Below are 19,885 nucleotides of genomic sequence, written 5' to 3' on the forward strand. Positions count from 1 at the left end.
GTGGCAGCAACACCGACAGTAAATCAGGTTTATATATCTGAAAGCATGCTCAGCAAAGGAGTGCAATTACTATTTCAGACAGCTACTTTTTATTTAATTTTTATCCCTGGTTTGTCTCTTTTATTCCTGGCCTGTCACATAGCCACTCACCTTCATAAGTCCTTTTGAAGGAAGGGCTGAAAAAGATTGGGAGGGTGGGAAAGTCAAGGAGGGCTGGAGAGGACGGTGCAGTGGCATGTGCCCTCTGCTATCTCTCCTCGGCAGCTTTTACAGCAACAACAACAACAACCAGGGGAGGACAACAGGCACCAGAAGAAAGACACGGGCACAGAACAGGGGAAAGCACTCCATTTTTAATGCTTTGTTTGCCTGCTGCTCTGTCCCAGTCTGGGTAAATGGAGTAAGCAGAGTGTAATTAGAGAGCTCGGCTCCGCTCCTTTGCCACAAAGATGACATGCTGTAATGATACAGCTTACAGGCCCGCAGAGGGTTCTGTCTTGCGACGGAGCATCTCGGTGGTTTGCTCGTGACTTACGATAGGTGTGGAGGATGACAGCGTTATCGTTGCGACGTAGCGATTCCGAGATGCGGATGTGGGGGAACTTCCTGTGAAAGGTTGTCAGAGATTGGAGGCAAGCGGGAGATGGATACAGAGTGTTTTAATCATCTGTTTTTACAGGATGTGTCTAATATTTTCAAATGAAAATAAAGGCCAGCCTAATTATGTGGTGGTCTGATTTGTCACAATCACAGGCAAAATTGTGTTTGTGTGCTGAAAAACAAATCACAAAACCACGACGACAATAAGGCACCATTTTTTTTTTGTTTAATTAAGAAAAGAAGTCGTGCTACTGAATGTTTTGCTTGAGTTCAGGTCAGATTTCTTTAATTTAGACGCCAGAGCTTGAACTGTATTTACATCATACAACTCAAAATCTGTGTTAATCAACTAATCAGTTTTGAGTTTTGGCCTGAATGTAAGTGAACACTGAAATAGATGTGCATTAGTGTTTCGTGCATTAAAAAAATATTTTGTGTGTGTGTGTGTTTGAGGTTTTTAATGTGAGTTCCTGCACACATGCAAATGTGTGTGTTTTGAAGTTGCGGTTAAACGTTCAACGGGTGTTTGTGTGTCTGTGTCCTTGGGTGAAGATGTGAGTTGTGCATCTGTCTGCATCATCCCGTATCTTCCCAGAAAACATCAAGAGATCTCATTATTTTGACACATCTCAGGGTTTTTTTTTCCTCTTTTTTCTCTCCGTGTGCCTTGAGTCAAAATTAGTTTTCGTTCCCTCTGTGATCTTACTGACTGAAGCCGGCTCAAAGTAAAGAAAATCGCAGTCTTCGTAGCAGGGCTGAGTCAAACACACACTTCACACAGCCACAGTCTGAGTTAAGCATTGCTAAGTAACCTTCACATTTCACTCGTGTGAAGAGCTAATTTCCTTTAAGTTCACATGTCACTTTTTGTAGCTCTTTTTGTGGGTCCTCTTCAAATGTCTCTCGGCATCTAATTGCATAGGAAACATTCTAGACAAGCCGGTGTGACAGGCCCGCTCCCAGAGTCTTCAATTATTAAACATCCTACACTCTAGAAAACAGCCTTGACGTTAGATACAGCCCCTAATCGGAACAGAAAGCCTCATGATATGTCACACTCCTGAGTTGCTGTGGTTTTGTGCGTGTGTGTGTGTGTTTGTGTAGTTTGCCTTAAAACAAGGAAAGATGAAAATATTTCTTTTCACACCAGTTAAATAAGGCAAAACTATGACAAAAATAATTTTTGTCACAGGTAGATCAGAAAGCTCACAGCTTACTTTTCCCCCTCTTGTTTAGTGATAAAAGAAATGGCGCCTGTGGAAATGTGAGAGACAACTGGTTAGGTTTTGCTTAAAAGTTTGACCAAGGTAACAAATTACAGTTTCGACTAATACTTGAAAGATTTCATGATGCTTTATTTGCATGTGTGTCTGTCTGTCTTTGCAACTTTGTAGCATTAGCATCTGCGCCTGTGGAAAGGTCAAACTAAACCAAAATAAAAAATAGCTTTAAGCCAATTGTGCTGCATACCTGCAATGAAGACTTTCTCCTTTAAATCACCTGTACTTATCCAGCAAGACGCTCGCCCAAAAGGTCGACGACTCTTTAAATTTCAACCTCAAAACAAACACAGCCTTATTACCATCTGTGAGTCATCGCTGTGGGTGATTAACGTTCAGCGGCACTCAACCTTTGCCTGTCTGACGCTTAGCCGTACACAGAACTGCAGGTTTTTACTGTTGCCGGTTCACTCTGTGTGTCTCGTGCCCCGAGCGAAACATCAGTTCCTCTTGTGATCAGTGATCATATGATACGTTTACTCAGAACAAGTTCATTGGAGTAGAACTGGCTAATCATTAAACGCACGCTCAGTAGTCTTCCTGCTGGGGAAAACACTGCCGTTCTGCTCACAAGTGCAGGCACCGTTACATCAAATTTTCTTCCCCCTGCCATCACCCAAGAAAACGGAATTCATTCTTTTCATGCACACTCATTTTATTTTTTCTTTTCACTACGCACGCTCAGAATCACTGAGGTCTCGTGTAACATGACATGAAAACATCTTAATTAATACACTTCTATTGCAGTCTTCGCCATATTTTGATGCCAAAGTACCCATTTTAATTATTTGACCTCATGCAAAGTGCTGCTCTGGCATCCAAAATAATATCTTGTGCACCAGTGTGATATTCCATTAGATTAGACTTTTCTTTGAGAGCGTACAAATGCCTCTGCTCGATCTCTGGTAGCGAATTAGAGCATTTTCCATTTCATCAGTGCCATTACATGCTGAGAGATGCTCCGAGCCGTTGCTGCTTATTCGTTTTTCATTGTTTATTTCTAAAAGTGTTGCATTGTTTGTAACCTCCCCTCTCAAAAAAAACCAACTTTAGAAGTGCGAAACACGAATCATAAAAAATTCCATCTAGTGAAGAAATAAACGTGTCATGCCAGCATTAAATGTTGACTCAAATAAGTTCACAAGTTGTGTCTCCTCTGATCTCCAACATGATCAGAAAGCTGCACCAGTTTATAGAGACAAGATGTGAAAAAAGTTCCATGCACAGACACAAAAGAAATATTTTGATATAGACCCAAAGAGAAAACATATCAAAAGACATTTTTATACATGTCTTTTGCAAGCACAAAAAGCAGAAATGGTGTCAAGAGAAAACAAAACAGAAGGCTTGTTTCTTCCAACAATTGCTTTAAGCTACAAAAATCTCCTTGAGTCCCTAGCCTCCCCTCAATGTCAGCCCCCTCCCCTCCCCTCGCCCTCCCTTCCCCTCTCTCCTCTTCATTTCTCTCTTTTCCCCTTTTCCCTCTGTAAGGCAGGACAGGGCCCTCTTTGCACCCTGATAGGTTGCGGGCTGATGCTTAGCAACAACATTCCTGTGCCCTAAGTAGCAGTAAGCCTCTGGCTGAACTCTTTGATGTGGCTGTCAGGCCACATTTATTTCCTTTTAGCACTTTGTCTACTTGTCCAGATGTATAAGGAGATAAAAAGGGCTGGTGTTTACACTGGTCTCCCTCTGTAGCGCGGCTGTAATTAGATTGTATTGCTGGTCAGTCTTAAGGAGAGAGGTGAGGTGAGGCGAGGCAGGAACCAGCTGTGTCAGGATGAGCTGGTCAAAGGGAGACTTCAGAGACAGATCGCCAGAAAGGAAAACAGTGTGTAAGACATGGTGCAACACGGTTGCTTTATGTGCTCACCGCGATGGCCGGCGTCAGATTTGAGAGAAATCTTCTAGATGAACTAATATCTTCATAATGTACTGTAATGTAACGCCCATCAAGATCTCTAATCTGCAGCCAAGCTTGCGAAACTTTGTAAACTTTGTGGCAGTTGCATGTGAAAAACAACTAGATTCACTTTTTCAGTGTCTTACATTTTGAAGATCCCCACCGTGGAGGTGGTTATGTGCTCCATGTGGCTCTCTTTGTGACTTGCTTTTCTTCTTTTTCCATCCCTCCCCTGTCTTCCTCCCCTCTCTCTCATGATGATATGTTGGAAGTAATAATCACTATTGCCTCTGGGTTTATCAGCATTTATTCACATAACAACACTGAAAAGGAGAAGACAGACAGCACTGGTGTGATGTATTATCTAGTATGGGAATCATCTTTCATAATGACATCCAACGGAGCTTCCTCTCTCTACCTATTCCACTCTCCCGCTTGCACACATACATCTACACACACTTTCTTCATTTCTCTCTCCCTCTTTGCACTCCCCTCTGTCCACCCTTTATTATCACGGAATCCGTGGTGCTCCCAAGCCTGTAAATTTGTGCCACATTATCATAAGCTGTGGTGATAACTCACATTGCACAGAGACAATAATGATGTGAACACTCAGCATATGCCCCGGGCCCAGCAAATTAAAACAATGCTCAGCTTGATGAGCAGACTAATCTGGACAGCAGAGAGAGGAGAGAGAAGAAGGGCGTCCAGGAGCATCTTACATAGACAACACAGCAGCACCTCCCTCTGTTCAGTGTAGGTACAGCTGGAGAAATCAAGCCAAAGAGCCAGAGGGAGTGAAAGAAATGATACAGGAAAGAGGGAACAGTGGGAGATGGAGTGTAAATGAAGTCCTTGTTTTGAAAATGTGAAAAGGACACGATGGGACAGGTCGTATGTTTAGTACATCGGAGGTTTCTGATTTGACAGAAAGTTTGCAAACCCTTTGTAATATAAAGGATTCCTGCATTAATTAATCAGAAAATGGTGCCCCATGTCTACATCGCAGTCATAATTTCAAACTTAAATGACATTTGGATTTTTTTAATTTTGATTCGTACATCTTGACCACTCACAGCGCAGGGATGAAAAATTAGAAATTAGAAACTTGTAGAACCTTCACCTCAGTCCGATCTCTTCTAAGCTCCCTGGACTGCTGCCCTGTGTTTTCTGTACTGTTCTCTCAGTAGCTGCAGAACAGCGACGCTCACTTCACCAGACTTCACATTTGAATGCTTTGGTGGTAATGTGCGACACCCCCTTTCCTCTAAACATAGCATTTTGTGTCTCAACAGTCCACTTTACATTGACCCTGAAGTGTTTTTGCTTCATTTGTGAAACACACAGTGTTGAGCTTTGTTTTGTTTATATGTGTCTGCAAAATGGTAGGTTGCTTAATAGCTTCCTTCAATAGCCACCTGTCTTACTCAGTGCTTATCTTAGAAATTTAACAAATTGTAGAGATACCTCCTGGTGGTCCTTTTTCACCTTTTCCAGGATTGCATATCGTGCTCTTGGTCTGAACACTGCGGGACACATACTTGCATAGAGAGTAAGCAACAATCCTGAATAATCTTCAATCGTAGCCAGCTTGTTTATTGTTTCTTGATGAGCAGCCCTTTCCAGCTTTGCGCATCAATAAAATGCTTTAAATGTGTTTTCCTTGTGGTATGATTCACGTCAGTGTTTTTAGGATAAGCAGACTTTGTCAGTACAGACATTGTGTGACCTTATAACAAACAGCTCCTTACAGTAATTGGAGCACCAAACTCTGAGCAGCATTAGAATAGGGGTTCACTTAGTTTCTCCAACCTACTTTCTAAATATCTTTAATAAAGGCACCAAAAGTTTTCTATTATTAGTATAATCAGAGTTTCTTTCTTTTTGCATTTTCTTTGTAATGGACCATGCTTTATGAGTAGCCAGTTTAGAAATACTGGTGGAAAAAAACACTTGTTTAAAGTGCTAAAACATAAAGCTATTAATCCTCTCGTAGCAAGTACAGAAAAATCGTCCTCCATTTGCTTCACATGCATGCTTGAGTGCAAATGTCAAGGGCTAATGATGAAGATCTGAGGGTTTAAAGGGGAAGATCGAGACAAGTGGAAGTTGGAGTTACAACAGCCACCTACGGGTCAGCTGTGTGATCAGCAGGCATTAGAGCGAGGAAGTAAAGTAGTGGTGTCATATCACTGGGGTGGAGTTGGTTTCAGCACTGAAAACAAGGTGACTAATGTCCCATAGGACCACAGCCAGAGTGCTAAGCTCCATCTAGTATTCACCACACCTAAGTAGTGCTCCCTTGTTCTCATCCAGCACCCCCTATATCATCTGCGGGTGGTGCTGTTAATAATGTGGCAACCCGGAAGATTAATTGTGGCCGAGCATCAGGATTAAGAGGGGATTTTTGTGGGCCAAGCAGGCCTAAAGGGGCCCAGGCTTGTGATCTTTCATGCAGACCAGGAAATGAGGCAAGCAGGGGGCGCAACTCTATGGTGGCCCAGACATGCACAAAGGTAGATCAGACAGCTCACAATTCCCGTCTTAATGCCTGAGTCGCTTGTTTCTTTTCCTATGAAGTGACATAGACGAACACTGAGTGTGTTTGTACTGATCGGTAATATGAGTTGCAAACCAAAATGGCAAAATTCAAAGATAGGAAAACGCTAAATAAACCTTGATACATGTCTCAAAAATGAGATGGGTGGTGATCATTTTGCTGTAGGATCTTTAGTCTCAGTCCAATATTTGTTTTGCTAGCTCAATGCTATAAATACCCAACTATTTTCCTTACATGTCAGGTGACAGTAGTTACTGAGTACAATGTGTTCATATTTTTAGTTCTTTTACTTCATAAATGTACATCGCAGAAGCAGGGGAGTGATCTGTGACATTTCTTAGGTTTTAGCAGCAGGTCTGCTGTCAAAACTATATTCTTCTTTTAAGCACTTTTTTTTTTTTTCAAAAGCTGACTCTCCAGCATACATGAAGCAAGGCCTTTAAAATAGGCGCATTTTGTCTTCTTTTTTTTCCTTGGTATAATATGAGACACATGCTGGCCAGACCTTAATGCCTTTCAGAGATGCTATCTGAAAGCACATTATGTGATCGTTTTCAGTTCACATTGCTCTCTTTGCCGATGAAGAATATGGTTCCATTTAACAGTGCAGACCATTCCATTTCTCAAGGTTATGCATGGGCATGTAGAGGAACAACAATAAAAGTGGGAAAAATGCAGCTCCAAGCCATCTCTAATATGTATTTGTCAGTTGAGTCTCTTGCCATGATTAAAGGCCTAGTGAATTCCTTCCTGCAAGAAAGGAAAGTATTTCTGCAAAGGCATCAGATATCGCTGTGTCATGATAAACTGCCTGCTCCGCTAGCTAAAAGGCTAAGGTGGAAAAAAAGAGAATGTTTTGGACCTTGAAAGTGCACCAAAAGAATAACAACACACAAACTGTTGACCCGTGTGGGAATACTGTCTCATGACATAGAGGCCACTGTTTTCTCTTTGTCCCAAACCCGCATTCATCACACGCGTTTAGCCTGAACCTCTGACTGTGCTCACAGTCAGAGGTTCAGTCCAGTTTTGCAGCTAAGAATGTATGAAAAAAAAATCACATTTCAGTTGTAGGACAATAAATAAGATAAAGAAGTTAAACAAAGAGAAGTATGTATCATGTAATTTGCATTCACACTTTCTAGTGTAGAAAGGTTATTTCGTCTGATTTTATATTACCCTCATGTTACTGTTGTATTATCTGGGTGAATGTTAAAACCTCCCTATTAGGTTATGCTATAAATCAGGTGTCATCAGGTCCTCTCATAGACTTCATTAGAAAAGTTGTTTTGGTCTCTGGTTTGAAGATTATATTTATGAAGCCTAATGTGTTTGTTGCATTTAAACGTGTCACATCAACAAATTGTGATTTTACAAAGATTGAATCGCTTTCTGTACAGGTGTATCAGTACAGGTGTAAGACAGACACAGAGATCTGTTAGCATAATATACCACATAGCAATCTATTTGATTTGTCAGATAATTCCATTATAAATGACTCGACTCCATGAACAGGGTTTAAAGGTCCAGTTTGGGGATTCAAATTAGCAGCAATCTCACCCAGAGGTCAGCTAGCAGCTATAGAGAAATGACTGACACTCAAAGCAAGCCCTTAATCTTAGTATAATATAAACGGATAAGTTAAATTAGGAAAACACCACTGAAGGTGATTAATCCATGCTGTTAAACCTTGTCCCTATGAGAAGATTTTTTTTTGTCACAAAATGTAAATAAAATAAAATGAACTTTAGAACAAAGACTGCCACATGGCATTATTTTTTAACCATGTGGCAGTGGTTTGCTGCTTGCTTGCTATAACTTTATAGCTAATTCTTTTTCTACATTCCTTTTCTGCTAGTCACTTAATGAGGCTGGATCAGAGAGCCATCCACTGCCCTATTCGCCTCTACCGCGAGGATCCAGAGATCCCATGCCCCACAAAGGTAAGAAAAATATTTATTTTCTTCAAAATTAAGAAGAAACATTGAGATCCTGGTTCTATAGATTATGTAAATGAGTCATAACGCTAACAGCAGCAGAGAGTGGGAATCTATTGAACTTGAAACTGAGTTGAAGTTATCTATTCTTATTGATCTCTTCTCATCTGTGTGATGTGTTGATAGTGGGAATAAATCTGAGTAATCTCAGCTAACTCTGATCTGAGTGTAAGCGTGGGAGCATGCAGTACATACACAGAATGAAGCATCCTTGATCTGTTGATACTAGACATTGATTAGGCCTCATATTGACCCAGTGTAGTATGTTGATGTAATTATGTAGCAACTTCTTAACATCAAACACTGCACTCTAGAAAGAATACAACACATTCATTAAAACGACACACTGCTCTAAATTAATGGCGAAGGCCACCTACTGCTTTTGTACCAGATACTCAGCTGAGACTTTGAGAAAAAACAAGTCAAGTTCAATATTATTATACGTATCATACCCACAGGTCATTATCCCGTAATCAGCTGAAATGATTTACTGCAACCAAAATTAACTAATTCAATTCATTCCACTTGCATTTTTTTGTTGTTGCATGAATTCACAACAAAAGTAACATCAAGGTGTTTTATATTGTAAGGTAAAGACCCTACAGTAATACAGAAATAACCCAACAATGACACCCTATGAGCAAGCACTTGGTGACAGTGGGAAGGAAAAACTCCCTTTTAAACAGGAACAAACCTTCAGCAGAACCAGCCTCAGGGAGGGTGACTCATCTGCCGTGACCGGTTGAAGGTAAAGTGAGGAAAACCAAATGTGCATTTTAGTCAGTTCGTTTGACAATTTAGTGGTTTTCTTAATAATTAAACTGAATTAAATAAAGGAAGTGAATATATTTTATTTTAATACCACCAGAAACAAAAGTAAAATTCTTAAAATGCCCTCTATACACACATTCCAGCTATTAACATAAAGTAACATAAACACAACCTATGCTTCAGCCACAGTTCCAGAGATGAGCAGTCTCTTATGGATCCAGCATATGTACAACATATGGAGGTGGAAGACCATTTAAGGCTTTAAATGCAAGCAGTAGCACTGTATACTGGATTCTGTAGTGCAAAGGAAGCCAGTGTCAGTAATGCAATCTCTCTCTTTTTTTCTTTCAGTCAGTAATTGTCTGCTGCATTTTTGGACTAATTTTAAACAAGCAAGAAATGATTTACTAACTCCAGTATACTGTGCATAACAATAGTCCAGTCTACATGTAACAAAAGCATGCAGAAAGCATCAGAGCTGATGGTTTTAGACAAAATTTTAGTCCGTGTCAAATTTGTGTCAAGGATTTTAAACCTGTGTTTTAAAGTGGGTAAGAAGCCCAGGTTATGTGTCAACCTAGTTCATAGTGGAGGGCCTAACGATACGGCTTCTGTTTTCGATTCATTTGACTGTAAAAACTGTGGGATGTTTCTATATCCAAGATGCAGACAGTGGGCCTTCATATGCAGCAATAAGAGGATGCGTGCTGATAGTTTAATAATAAAGATAATTTTAAACATAAAATTTCACAGTCAGCCACCAGTTTTTCCATGTCTTGCAAAAGAAAATAAACATGCGAAGCAGTGTCTTCTATTTTCCAAATTCACGTTTATATATAGACTTTATGGAAACCCAGATTTAAGTAAGCCTGACTCTTGGACTTGGCTTTGTGGAGTTGTTTAAAGCAGAATTAACAGATAAGTTTGGCTTAATAACTCATTTGGCTTAATAAGTACCCTATTTCAGGGTTCAGGGTAGTTAACTCTTACTTCATGCTTGAGAGATTCATCAATGATGTCACATTGCAAGATATTTGTGATGAGCTGACAACCACTATAGTAGCATTACTTATCAGTTGTGAGTGCTTCTAGGCTAATATACAGTAGAGTAGACCTCCATCCACATTAATGGTGCCAAGGACAGATCTATGTCATGAAAGCCAGGATGGTGGCAGCTCTCATCGGAAGTAAGGACAGAAAGAGCCTTGTGCTTTGTCAAAATCAGACCTGGCTAAGAACAACTCATTTAAAGGTGAGGGGACCTGCCACATGAAATATATTTCTCCCCTCTGACTGAGATCAGAGTAACAGTGACAGTCTCCATTTGTTATTTTTATGATGCGGCGCTGCAGCCTTAGATAACACAGCCCTCGTCTTCGCCCTTCACCTCCTCTTCGTGTCCCTGCCTCGTCGAGCCCCTACCCCCGCTCTTATTTTTTTCTTTCCCCCCCGTTTATTTGCTCTTCTCAAACACAGTTGAGTTTTCTCTATGTGTGGGAAACGGTCACAGTAACTCCTCATTCAAAGAGAACAAAGTGGTGACAAAGCAGCGCTACAACAAACAGAATGGTTGAGACAGTAATTCCACACAAATGCGTGCTGAGGTAAATTCAGTAAATGAACAAAAGCGCTGAAACAATGCGCTGCATAATTTTGTGCAAATCACTGCAGAACTCTTGTTTCAACACACACGGTAAATTAAACAAATCGCTACATGTTTGTTCAAAATTTGTTGCAAAAGTAAGCCACTCTGGTCTTACTCTGTATCGTGCTTTTCCCACTGCAACTGCTGCTTCTTGTGCCATGTGATTAGCCTGTTTGCTTTATGCTTTAATCTTGAGAATCACAATCAATACTTGAATAAAAAATGCACTTCAACAGCTTTGGCTTTTTAAAGTACACATTATGCGGTATGTGATTGTGACAGTAGTTGTTTGGGTTAATGGTGTGGTCTTTTTAATAGAGAGGCAAGCGGGAGGCTGTTTGGTTTTATCCGGACTCCAGAAATAGCGGCCATATCAGCAGCGTATCTGAGATCGCTCCGACGGTGTCTCAGAAACACTCCGCCTTACCTCCCTTGAACCCCCTGCACCTAACTACTCCACCGTGTTACCTGTTTGAAAGCCCCAGAGTCTGGTTGGCAGAGGTAATTACAGCAGCTAGGAGCTCCCAATGGAAGGCAGCACTGGCAGGTCACTGCCCAGGGACAGAGGGGTGGAAACTGTGCTCCTGTCTTGGTTGGTGAAGGACACGGAATAAAACAAGGTAGCAGAGAGAAGAGCAGGGGAGAGTAGTGAAAAAACATTTGCTGCTGTGGTAGTGAAATCTAAATCGTAATTTCATAGACATCTGACAGCAGACAGAGAGGAAAGTAGGGGGGAAAGGATGGGGAAATCAGGAAGAGGGGCAGCTTTAAACAGTGAAAGGAGATGAGACTTCAGAATGAGAGGAAACTAGACAAAAGGCAAAGTGAAGGAGGATAGTGTGTGGCTCTAGTGTGTCTTGACGAAGGCGTGACACAGAGTGGAGTACATAGTCTGGCAGAGGGGCCCGAGGATCGTCCACTACTGTCACCTTAGCTCTAACTCTCAGTGCTGGTCCAACTGTCAGCTCGACTCTGAATCTAACAGTCCAAGATGGAGTCTCAGTGTAAAGTATAGTTTGCCTTCATGAAGACTGGTCTATACTACACTATTACACAGCCAATTACACGATGCAGTCTTGTGTCTTACTGTGAAGATGTATCATTTCAGCCTGGAAAAGAAAAAAAAATGTGCTGAGTTATTTATTACCACCTTGTCTTTTTCTTGAGGTGGCACATTTTGAAGTCAGATTTACATGTTGATTTCATAGATCTAATTATAGCTGTAGTTAAGAGGTATGTATGTAAAAAAAAAAAAAAAAAGTAAGGCTTGAGACTTGATTGATGTATCCGTGTGCACAGAAGAAATTTTAATGAACTGCCTTTCATTTCCTTTGTATAATTCAATAAATATGCCAGACACTAGAAGCTGCTTTTTCACATGTATCAGATTAAATCTGATTGGGCCATCCTTCAGCAGTGACAGCTGTAAATGAAGGGGATGTCTCTGTACAAGCCAAGTAAATAGATCAAGAAAAAAAGCCCCACCTGGTATCTGCCTTACAGTATGAGCCCTGGGCCCTTTTAATCTCGCTTTTCTGGGCCTGCTTCCAGCTACTTTGTATGTATGTAACTTAAATGGTGCACAACTGTTATTAAAATCCCCAGAGGAAAGCAGCCTTCAAAGAAGAAAAAAAAAACCTCCTTTCTGATGATACTCATGGGGCACCTCGCATTTGTTTAGAAGTTCGCTTTTGTTACATGTCGAGGTGATCTGCACTGCAGCTCCTGCTACAATCCCCACAGCTCCCTCGGCACTCCTCCCCGAAATGGAGCAACGGGAACAGATCCAAGCTAAGAGTAAACTGTTTTACAGTTGCTGCACAACAAATAAACAAACATCTGGAAGCATTCAGAGTGGCCCATTAGAAGGGCTCTGGGCTTTGCCAAAAAGGGGTAAATGATGAGGAATGGGCTGTCGAGAGGCTGGTGGAGACAGGGGAGAGGCCAGATGACAGAGCTGTGGGTGCTAAGCACTGCCTTTTAGAGCTCAGCTGGGCTCAGAGAGATCTACACCTGCTGCTATCTCCTCCTCCCCTCCTCTCCTCCATCAGACATCTGGATGGGATACATGACTAATGGATGACTAAACTGCTAGTGTTGAAACTTAGCTGTTGTCATTATGAAGGAAAAGGTTGTTTGTCTGACTGATGACTTAATGTCCTCTGTACAACACACTTGGTAAAAGTAAAAATCAGTTTGACGGCTTTAAAATGAAAAAAATAGATATACCCCGATGTCTGTTTATCGTTGTTTGTGTAATAACCAGAGCTGATTGTATCTTCTATAAGTGCTTAGATTAGATGCTGTTGTGAATGCAAATCTGTTTTGAAAACATGTTCCGCTGATTATGAAATTGCTTCCTAAATTAACTGGCATTACATCAGACATCTGTTTCTTAACCCCGTAGGTTTTTCTGCACCGAGCTGTTTTTTCCGTGCTTATCTTGAGTGATAACTTAGTTCTGGTCGATGTCAATCTGTAGATAGAATGACGACTCTGCTCTTTCAGCTGACAGTCCTTCCATTCTGGTTTGGGCCACATGTTCCGAAAGTATGGAAACATCCTCTCTGGAACTTAGTGAGAAAACACAGAGCAAAGCTTTGACGTTTCCCATTAGACATACGTGCTCTGCAAGACATTTCACTCAGTCCCGTAATGATTATACCAGGACAATCTGTCCCCTGATAAACATCACTCTTAAACACAAAGACTTGCTTTGGCCCCCACACAACTAAAATGAGCCACATGGAAAGGGAAAAGTGTAATCTTTTCCTCAAGACTGTCCCAGAGAGTCCTTTGCAGAGCTGCTTTCTATAAACTTTTGTAATAAACCAAACAAAATTTGAAGTGTGCATTCAACATCAATGAGAAGGGACAGATGATGAAATGCTGTTACAGAGAGTGATATATATACACACAGTGAGCTGGCAGCTATATACCGAGCCTCTGCACCAAACTCTAAAAAGTAAATTAACAAAGTAAAGACATGGCCTTCTTCCCGGGTACTGACTTCATAAAAGTGTTTCCCAAGCACTCGTCACTTCATGAAGGTTTTATTTCTCTGCAGCGTCTGCCAGTTGGTGAGCTGATGAGGTGTCTTAAGTTTAGTGTGTAATGACTGGGTGTCCTGTTGCCATCTCGGAAGTTGTCATGTAAATCAAAATCCAGCTACAAAACTGACACAGTCGAACAGATGTTCCCCTTTGTTTAAATGACCATGCACAGTGTTAGCCTCAGGAGCTACTTGGACAGATAATGTCGAAATGTAAGATATTGTACCGTGGTGCTGCGATGCAAATTTTCTAGAAGTACTTGCATGGCGTAACTTTGTGCTGAACATTGGGGGGGTCAAGATCTCTGTCTAAATAAATAAATAAATCTGGGTAAATTCCCAGATGATTAAACATGCAACTATTTTGCTGGCAATAACAAATTTCCCATGTGTGGGACTAATAAAGGTTATCTTATCTTATCTTATCTTATACCTGAAATGAGTAAAGAAAATCAACAGCCTATTTATGCAAGTTAATTCTTAATTTCATTAGGGGGTTATATTGGTTGGATCTGATTATTGGGGGGGGGGGGGGGGGGGGGGTGGTCATAACCCCCCTAACACCCCTGGAAATTACGCCCCTGAGTACTTGCTATATTTCATCTCAAATATAGCTAAACAGCTAAAACTAGCCTTCAATTTATACATTACATAGTAACGCTTATAATTTGCTCACAATGTAATACAGTGTTCTCTACTTATTAGGCTAAAATTTATCTTACGATATTAAAAGACAAAAGGAAAAAGTACATGTGTATTTATTGTGTGATTTGGCGCTATATAAATAAAATTGAATTGAATAGAATATTTATCAGTAATAATATTCTATTTAAAAAGGCACAACATTACGTGTACTCCTTTGAATGTTGTAATTTAACAAAATAAATACCTTTAATACATTTTCCTGTTAAAAATGGCTCTTTACTTGTAGTTGGAAACAAAAAGTAAGTAGAAAAATGTGTCGTAAATGCTCGATATTTCTCTTTTTGCTTCTAAACGCGTATCAAATGTACAAGATTCTGAAAATTCCATCGCGGTCACATCAGTCTACTTTTTGGCAGCGAGGCTCCTGGTGTATATCACAGCATATCACAGTACTATATACTCCCCCTGAATAGGACAGGCTCTATTTCCTTTATCTGAGTCAGATGATGTGATATTATTCCTCCCAGGAGTGGATTGGCTCAGCAACATGAATATCCATTTAAGCCAGCCTATGGAGATGGATGAGGCGAGAGGGGACGAGGCAAACTGGGCCTGCAATCCCTCATCGCGGCTTCGCATTGCACAGCGCTGTCCGCATCCAAAGTGATGAGAGCTCATTTTTAGGAGGCAGGCCTGTCCTTGTTATTACTAGCCCTGGAAATCACCTCTACATTTTCTCCCTTAGAAGCAGGCTAGATTAAAATGCCAGGATAACCTCCTCAACTTCCATGACAGGCTTAACTGCCAAACTGTGACACGCCAGCTCTAAACTGCTTTGAGAAAGCTGCCTTCCACCAAGTGTCATTATCTCTCCGTTATCTGATGGCACTCCTCTCAGTGTGTGAATAATTCTGTTTGTGCAGGGTTTGGGGAAATGTCAGTGACACTATTGTTTTTACCTTGCCGTTTGATGTAGCTGGGAGAGTCTCCCGAGTGTCTTGAGTTCTTAAACTGATGTTGGGCGTATACAGGAGAAACTTAAAGTGGAAAGATAGTACTGTCAGCTTCTGAACTATTCCAAGATATTTGTTTGTTAGTTCCTTTAACTATTGGTATAAAAGTACACATTCCCCTCTCTGATATTCTGCATTAATAAGGGTTGTTTCAGTCAAGTTAAAGTAAAGTTCTGGATTTGGTTTGTCTGAAGCGATTGAAGTGGTTTCATTATGATGCCACCAAGAGTTCACTAATGTTAGACAATTAATGTCACAAATTAATCTGCAATTTTTTTAAAGCACCTGTTTTACTTTTTAATGAGTAAAAAAGCTAAGTCATACTTTCCACCCATCACTATTGAAATATGATTATTACAAGCTTTGAGCCACTTTCTCAGCAGCGGGAAAATATGGAGTCTCCTAAATCTTTATAGTCCGTGACTATTGCAGACAAACCTTTGTTATTTATGATGATAGAAACCCAACTGGGCTTACCCGTTAAAACTTTCTTAAGCACAAACAGACGTATGTTTCTTGGCTGCTTCCCTTAATATGTCAGAAGAATAGACAAGGACATGAGTTTCTGCCAAGCAGACCCAACCCTCGTGGAAAAATATACTGCAAGTCCTCTGGACCTTGGTTTACTTCCCAGTTGCACTGGTCATTCTCAGGAAGGTAGCAGAACATAAATCATCCAAAGTGGATAGGCCTGCAACAATCAACTCTGATTCTAATGCAACTACACTATTCATTTTCCACCATGATTTGTAGCTGTGGTTGGGGACAACTGAGATGTGGTCAGTGCTTTCAAGTCGTACTTTCAGTCAGAAGTTGGAGCGGGTTTCTGGAGCCTTCATGGTTTCCAAAGGTGGGAGTCCATCATGGTAATTTAGGATGGGGGTTAGCTGCCAGATGGTTTTGGATATTTTTGCAGCAGGATGGATGTTGGGTCCACAAGCTTTCTTCTGTGTCAGTACCCCGTGAAACAAATTGCTCAGTGAGCAGGCTGAGTCTGTCTACTTGAGGGGGGCTCGCTACCCTTCATTCTGATGAATAGCTACTAACATTCAAGCAGATGGCCGACAACTTGTCATTCTAAAAGGGACAGGATCAGACCAGAACAATGCCTTGTAGCCTTGTAATTATTGCACGTTACCTGGGATGTTTAAACAGAGACACAAAACGTCTCATAGTTTATATCAGCTAATATAAAACAATACAGTATTTGTTAAGTACACTTACCTTCTCAGTTTATGTGGCGTCATATATCTTAATCAGGGTGTTTTTTAATAAATTATATTTTAAGTCTGCTGTAGATGCTAATTCTAGGGTAACTGATCGCGCACGGTAATCATTCAAGATCAAAACATGCTTTAATGCAAGTCTGGTTAATGGCTCAAACAAATTAGATTCCAATTCACTCAGCAGCTAGTTTATCATGCTGTATGGCTTACCAGCTGTGCTACATCAATGAAGCTTTCTGTCAGGAATCTTAACATAGCTATACACAACATGGAAATGCTAATATTTGGTGAAAGAAGAGGCCACACAGCAGCATAAGGTGAACTCTGGCTTGAGAATAGGTTCTGAAGTACAATAAAACATTGATACGGCTAATGATCTTTTTTAAAATTTATCATATTGAGTATACAACAAAACTCAGCACAATTTCAAGCAATAAAAACAAGACTTCCACAGAGTGTTCCATATAGTACTGTGCAAAAGCCATCACTTTATTGAAAGATGTATACAAGGAAATACAGTATCTAAGGCAAAAACAGAGTTTGTACAACTCTAATGAGCTTGAAAGTCAATATTCGGTATGACTACCTTTATTCTTCACAGCCATAACCCTCTAAAGCCCATCGATCGTATTTGATACACGTGTTTTTGTGAGTTTTTGAGACTTCTACATCATCAGCGTGACTTTTTTTTACCCTCAAAAAATGATGTAACACATTTCTAATGACTAAATTGCAAAACTATGGCTTATGTAGAAAATGTGATACAAATTAAAACTCATGCAGATTAAAATTTGATATATTTTTACAAATTTTAAGGTTAAACAAACACTTCATTATCAAAAAAGTAAAGATTTCTGGCAGTTATTTCATGGTGGAGGTTTTAAAGGGTTAACTCTCTCAGGCAGGTGATGGGAAGTTCTTTTCATTTCTTCAGAATGAGTTCTCCAGGCTCCTTGAAGGACATTCAAAGCTCTTCTTTGGATGTTGGCTGCCTTCTGTTCCATTCTCTATCATGCTGGTACTTATAATGTGCACTATGTGAAAAATGAAGCTTTTCCCAGTCATCCACTTGGTATCTCCAGATGTTATTGCAATGATAAATTTTGACAACATCACTGGCTGAAATGTAGCCCCATAGCATGAGAAAGCCTCTACCACGTTTCAAAGTTGGCTTTAGAGACATACTATTGTACCTCTCTCTTGACCTCCTCTGTACATTTTGACATATTTCAAATTTGAATTCATCACTCCATAAGATCTGTCCAGACACACTGCACACCATACCAAGATACAGCATGTTTTTCTCATAGATCCAACTAAAGATATGGAAAAGAATTGTGTGTTTCTGCATCAGAATGCTTGGAACAAAGTTTCTAAAGATACAATTTCAATTTGGTTCCTTGATAAATCTGTTATGTATAGACACAACAAACCCTTTGAGATAGGTGCTTTTTTAGGTCAGTGTTAGGTGCGTCAACACACAAGAACCTGAACATGACGAGGTGCAAACACAAACTTTCAACGATCTTCAGAAAGCCTGAAGAACTGTTGGTCAAAACTACTTTTAAAAATGACCTCATACTCCTTTGAAGCAAAATATAAAGAAATATGGCGTAGGGAAATTCTCCCTTCTTTTCATTTTAACCAATGCATAACCAGATCCTAGCAGTGTAGTGATTAGAGTGGCACTCTTATTCACCGACATGGAACTGCAAAACTACAAAAATAATTCTCAAATTGTAATATAATTTAATTCTTCTTTAAAAGTTTACGAACACTTGATATTTGTTAATAATAGAGGCCATCATTTTTAGAAAAGGAGTCCTTACCATTTTACAGGAATGAAACTACAGGGTAGATTACTTTAGTGCTGTTGGCACAACAACACTATGAAGAGATTTCCATGTGTCTTAATTGACACAATTAAGACACATTGAAATCTCTTCATAGTCTCCATGAAGATCTTCAAGGGATTTTTTTTATAGTCAATTCATTGAAGCACTAACAGAATTACTAAAAGACTGCAATATTTACATTACTGATATATTAAAGTGATAATAGTACAGGGTGGGCCGTTTATATGGATACACCATAATAACATGGGAATGGTTGGTGATATTAAAGTCCTGTTTTCTGGCACATTAGTATATTTGAGGGGGCAAACTCCTCAAGATGGGTGGTGACCATGGTGGCCATTTAGAAGTCGGCCATCCTGGATACAACTTTTGTTTTTTCAACAGGAAGAGGGCCATGTGACACATCAGACTTATCGGTAATGTCACAAGAAAAACAATTGTGTGCTTGGTTTCAATGTAACTTTATTCTTTCATGAGTTATTTACAAGTTTCTGACCACTTATAAAATGTGTTCAATGTGCTGCCCATTGTGTTGGATTGTCAATACAACCCTCTTCTCCCACTCTTCACACACTGATAGCAACACCGCAGGAGAAATGCCAGCACAGGCATCCAGTATCCGTAGTTTCAGGTGCTGCACATCTCGTATCTTCACACCATAGACAATTGCCTGCAGATGACCCCAAAGATAAAAGTCTAAGGGGGTCAGATTGGGAGACCTTGGGGGCCATTCAACTGGCCCACGATGACCAATCCACTTTCCAGGAAACTGTTCATCTAGGAATGCTCGGACCTGGCACCCATAATATGCTGGTGCACCATCTTGCTGGAAAAACTCAGGGAACGTGCCAGCTTCAGTGAATAAAGTGGGAAACACGTCATCATGTAGCAATTTCAAATATCCAGTGGGCTTGAGGTTTCCATTGATGAAGAATGGACCCACTATCGTTGTACCCCATATACTGTATCACACCAAATCATCACTTTTGTTGTTCCAACAGTCTTGGAGGGATCCATCCAATGTGGGTTAGTGCCAGACCAATAGCGGTGGTTTTGTTTGTTAACTTCACCATTCACATAAAGGTTTGCCTCATCACTGAACTAAATCTTCTGCATGAACTGAGGTTCCTGTTTCAATTTTTGTTTTGCCCATTCTGCAAATTCTGTGCGCCGATCTGGGTCATCCTCGTTGAGATGCTGCAGTAGCTGGAGTTTGTACGGGTGCCATTTGTGAGTAGCTAATATCCACCAAAGGGATGTTCGACTAATGCCACTCTCCAGTGACATGCGGCGAGTGCTACGCTGTGGGCTCTTGCTGAATGAAGCTAGGACAGCCA

The 19,885-nt window shown here is 40.4% G+C and overlaps 1 protein-coding gene across 1 annotated transcript in view; it reads left to right on the forward strand.

Moving 5' to 3' along the window:
- lrmda (leucine rich melanocyte differentiation associated) overlaps window positions 1-19,885 on the forward strand; it is a 209,775-nt gene that overhangs the window by 171,867 nt on the left and 18,023 nt on the right. Inside the window, exon 6 of the mRNA XM_004551601.6 lies at window positions 8,202-8,286. Coding sequence (XP_004551658.1) covers window positions 8,202-8,286 — 85 coding nt within the window. The remainder of the gene's footprint in view (window positions 1-8,201; window positions 8,287-19,885) is intronic.

The sequence above is a fragment of the Maylandia zebra genome, linkage group LG13, assembly GCF_041146795.1.
Source record: "Maylandia zebra isolate NMK-2024a linkage group LG13, Mzebra_GT3a, whole genome shotgun sequence".
Taxonomy (NCBI): Eukaryota; Metazoa; Chordata; class Actinopteri; order Cichliformes; family Cichlidae; genus Maylandia; species Maylandia zebra.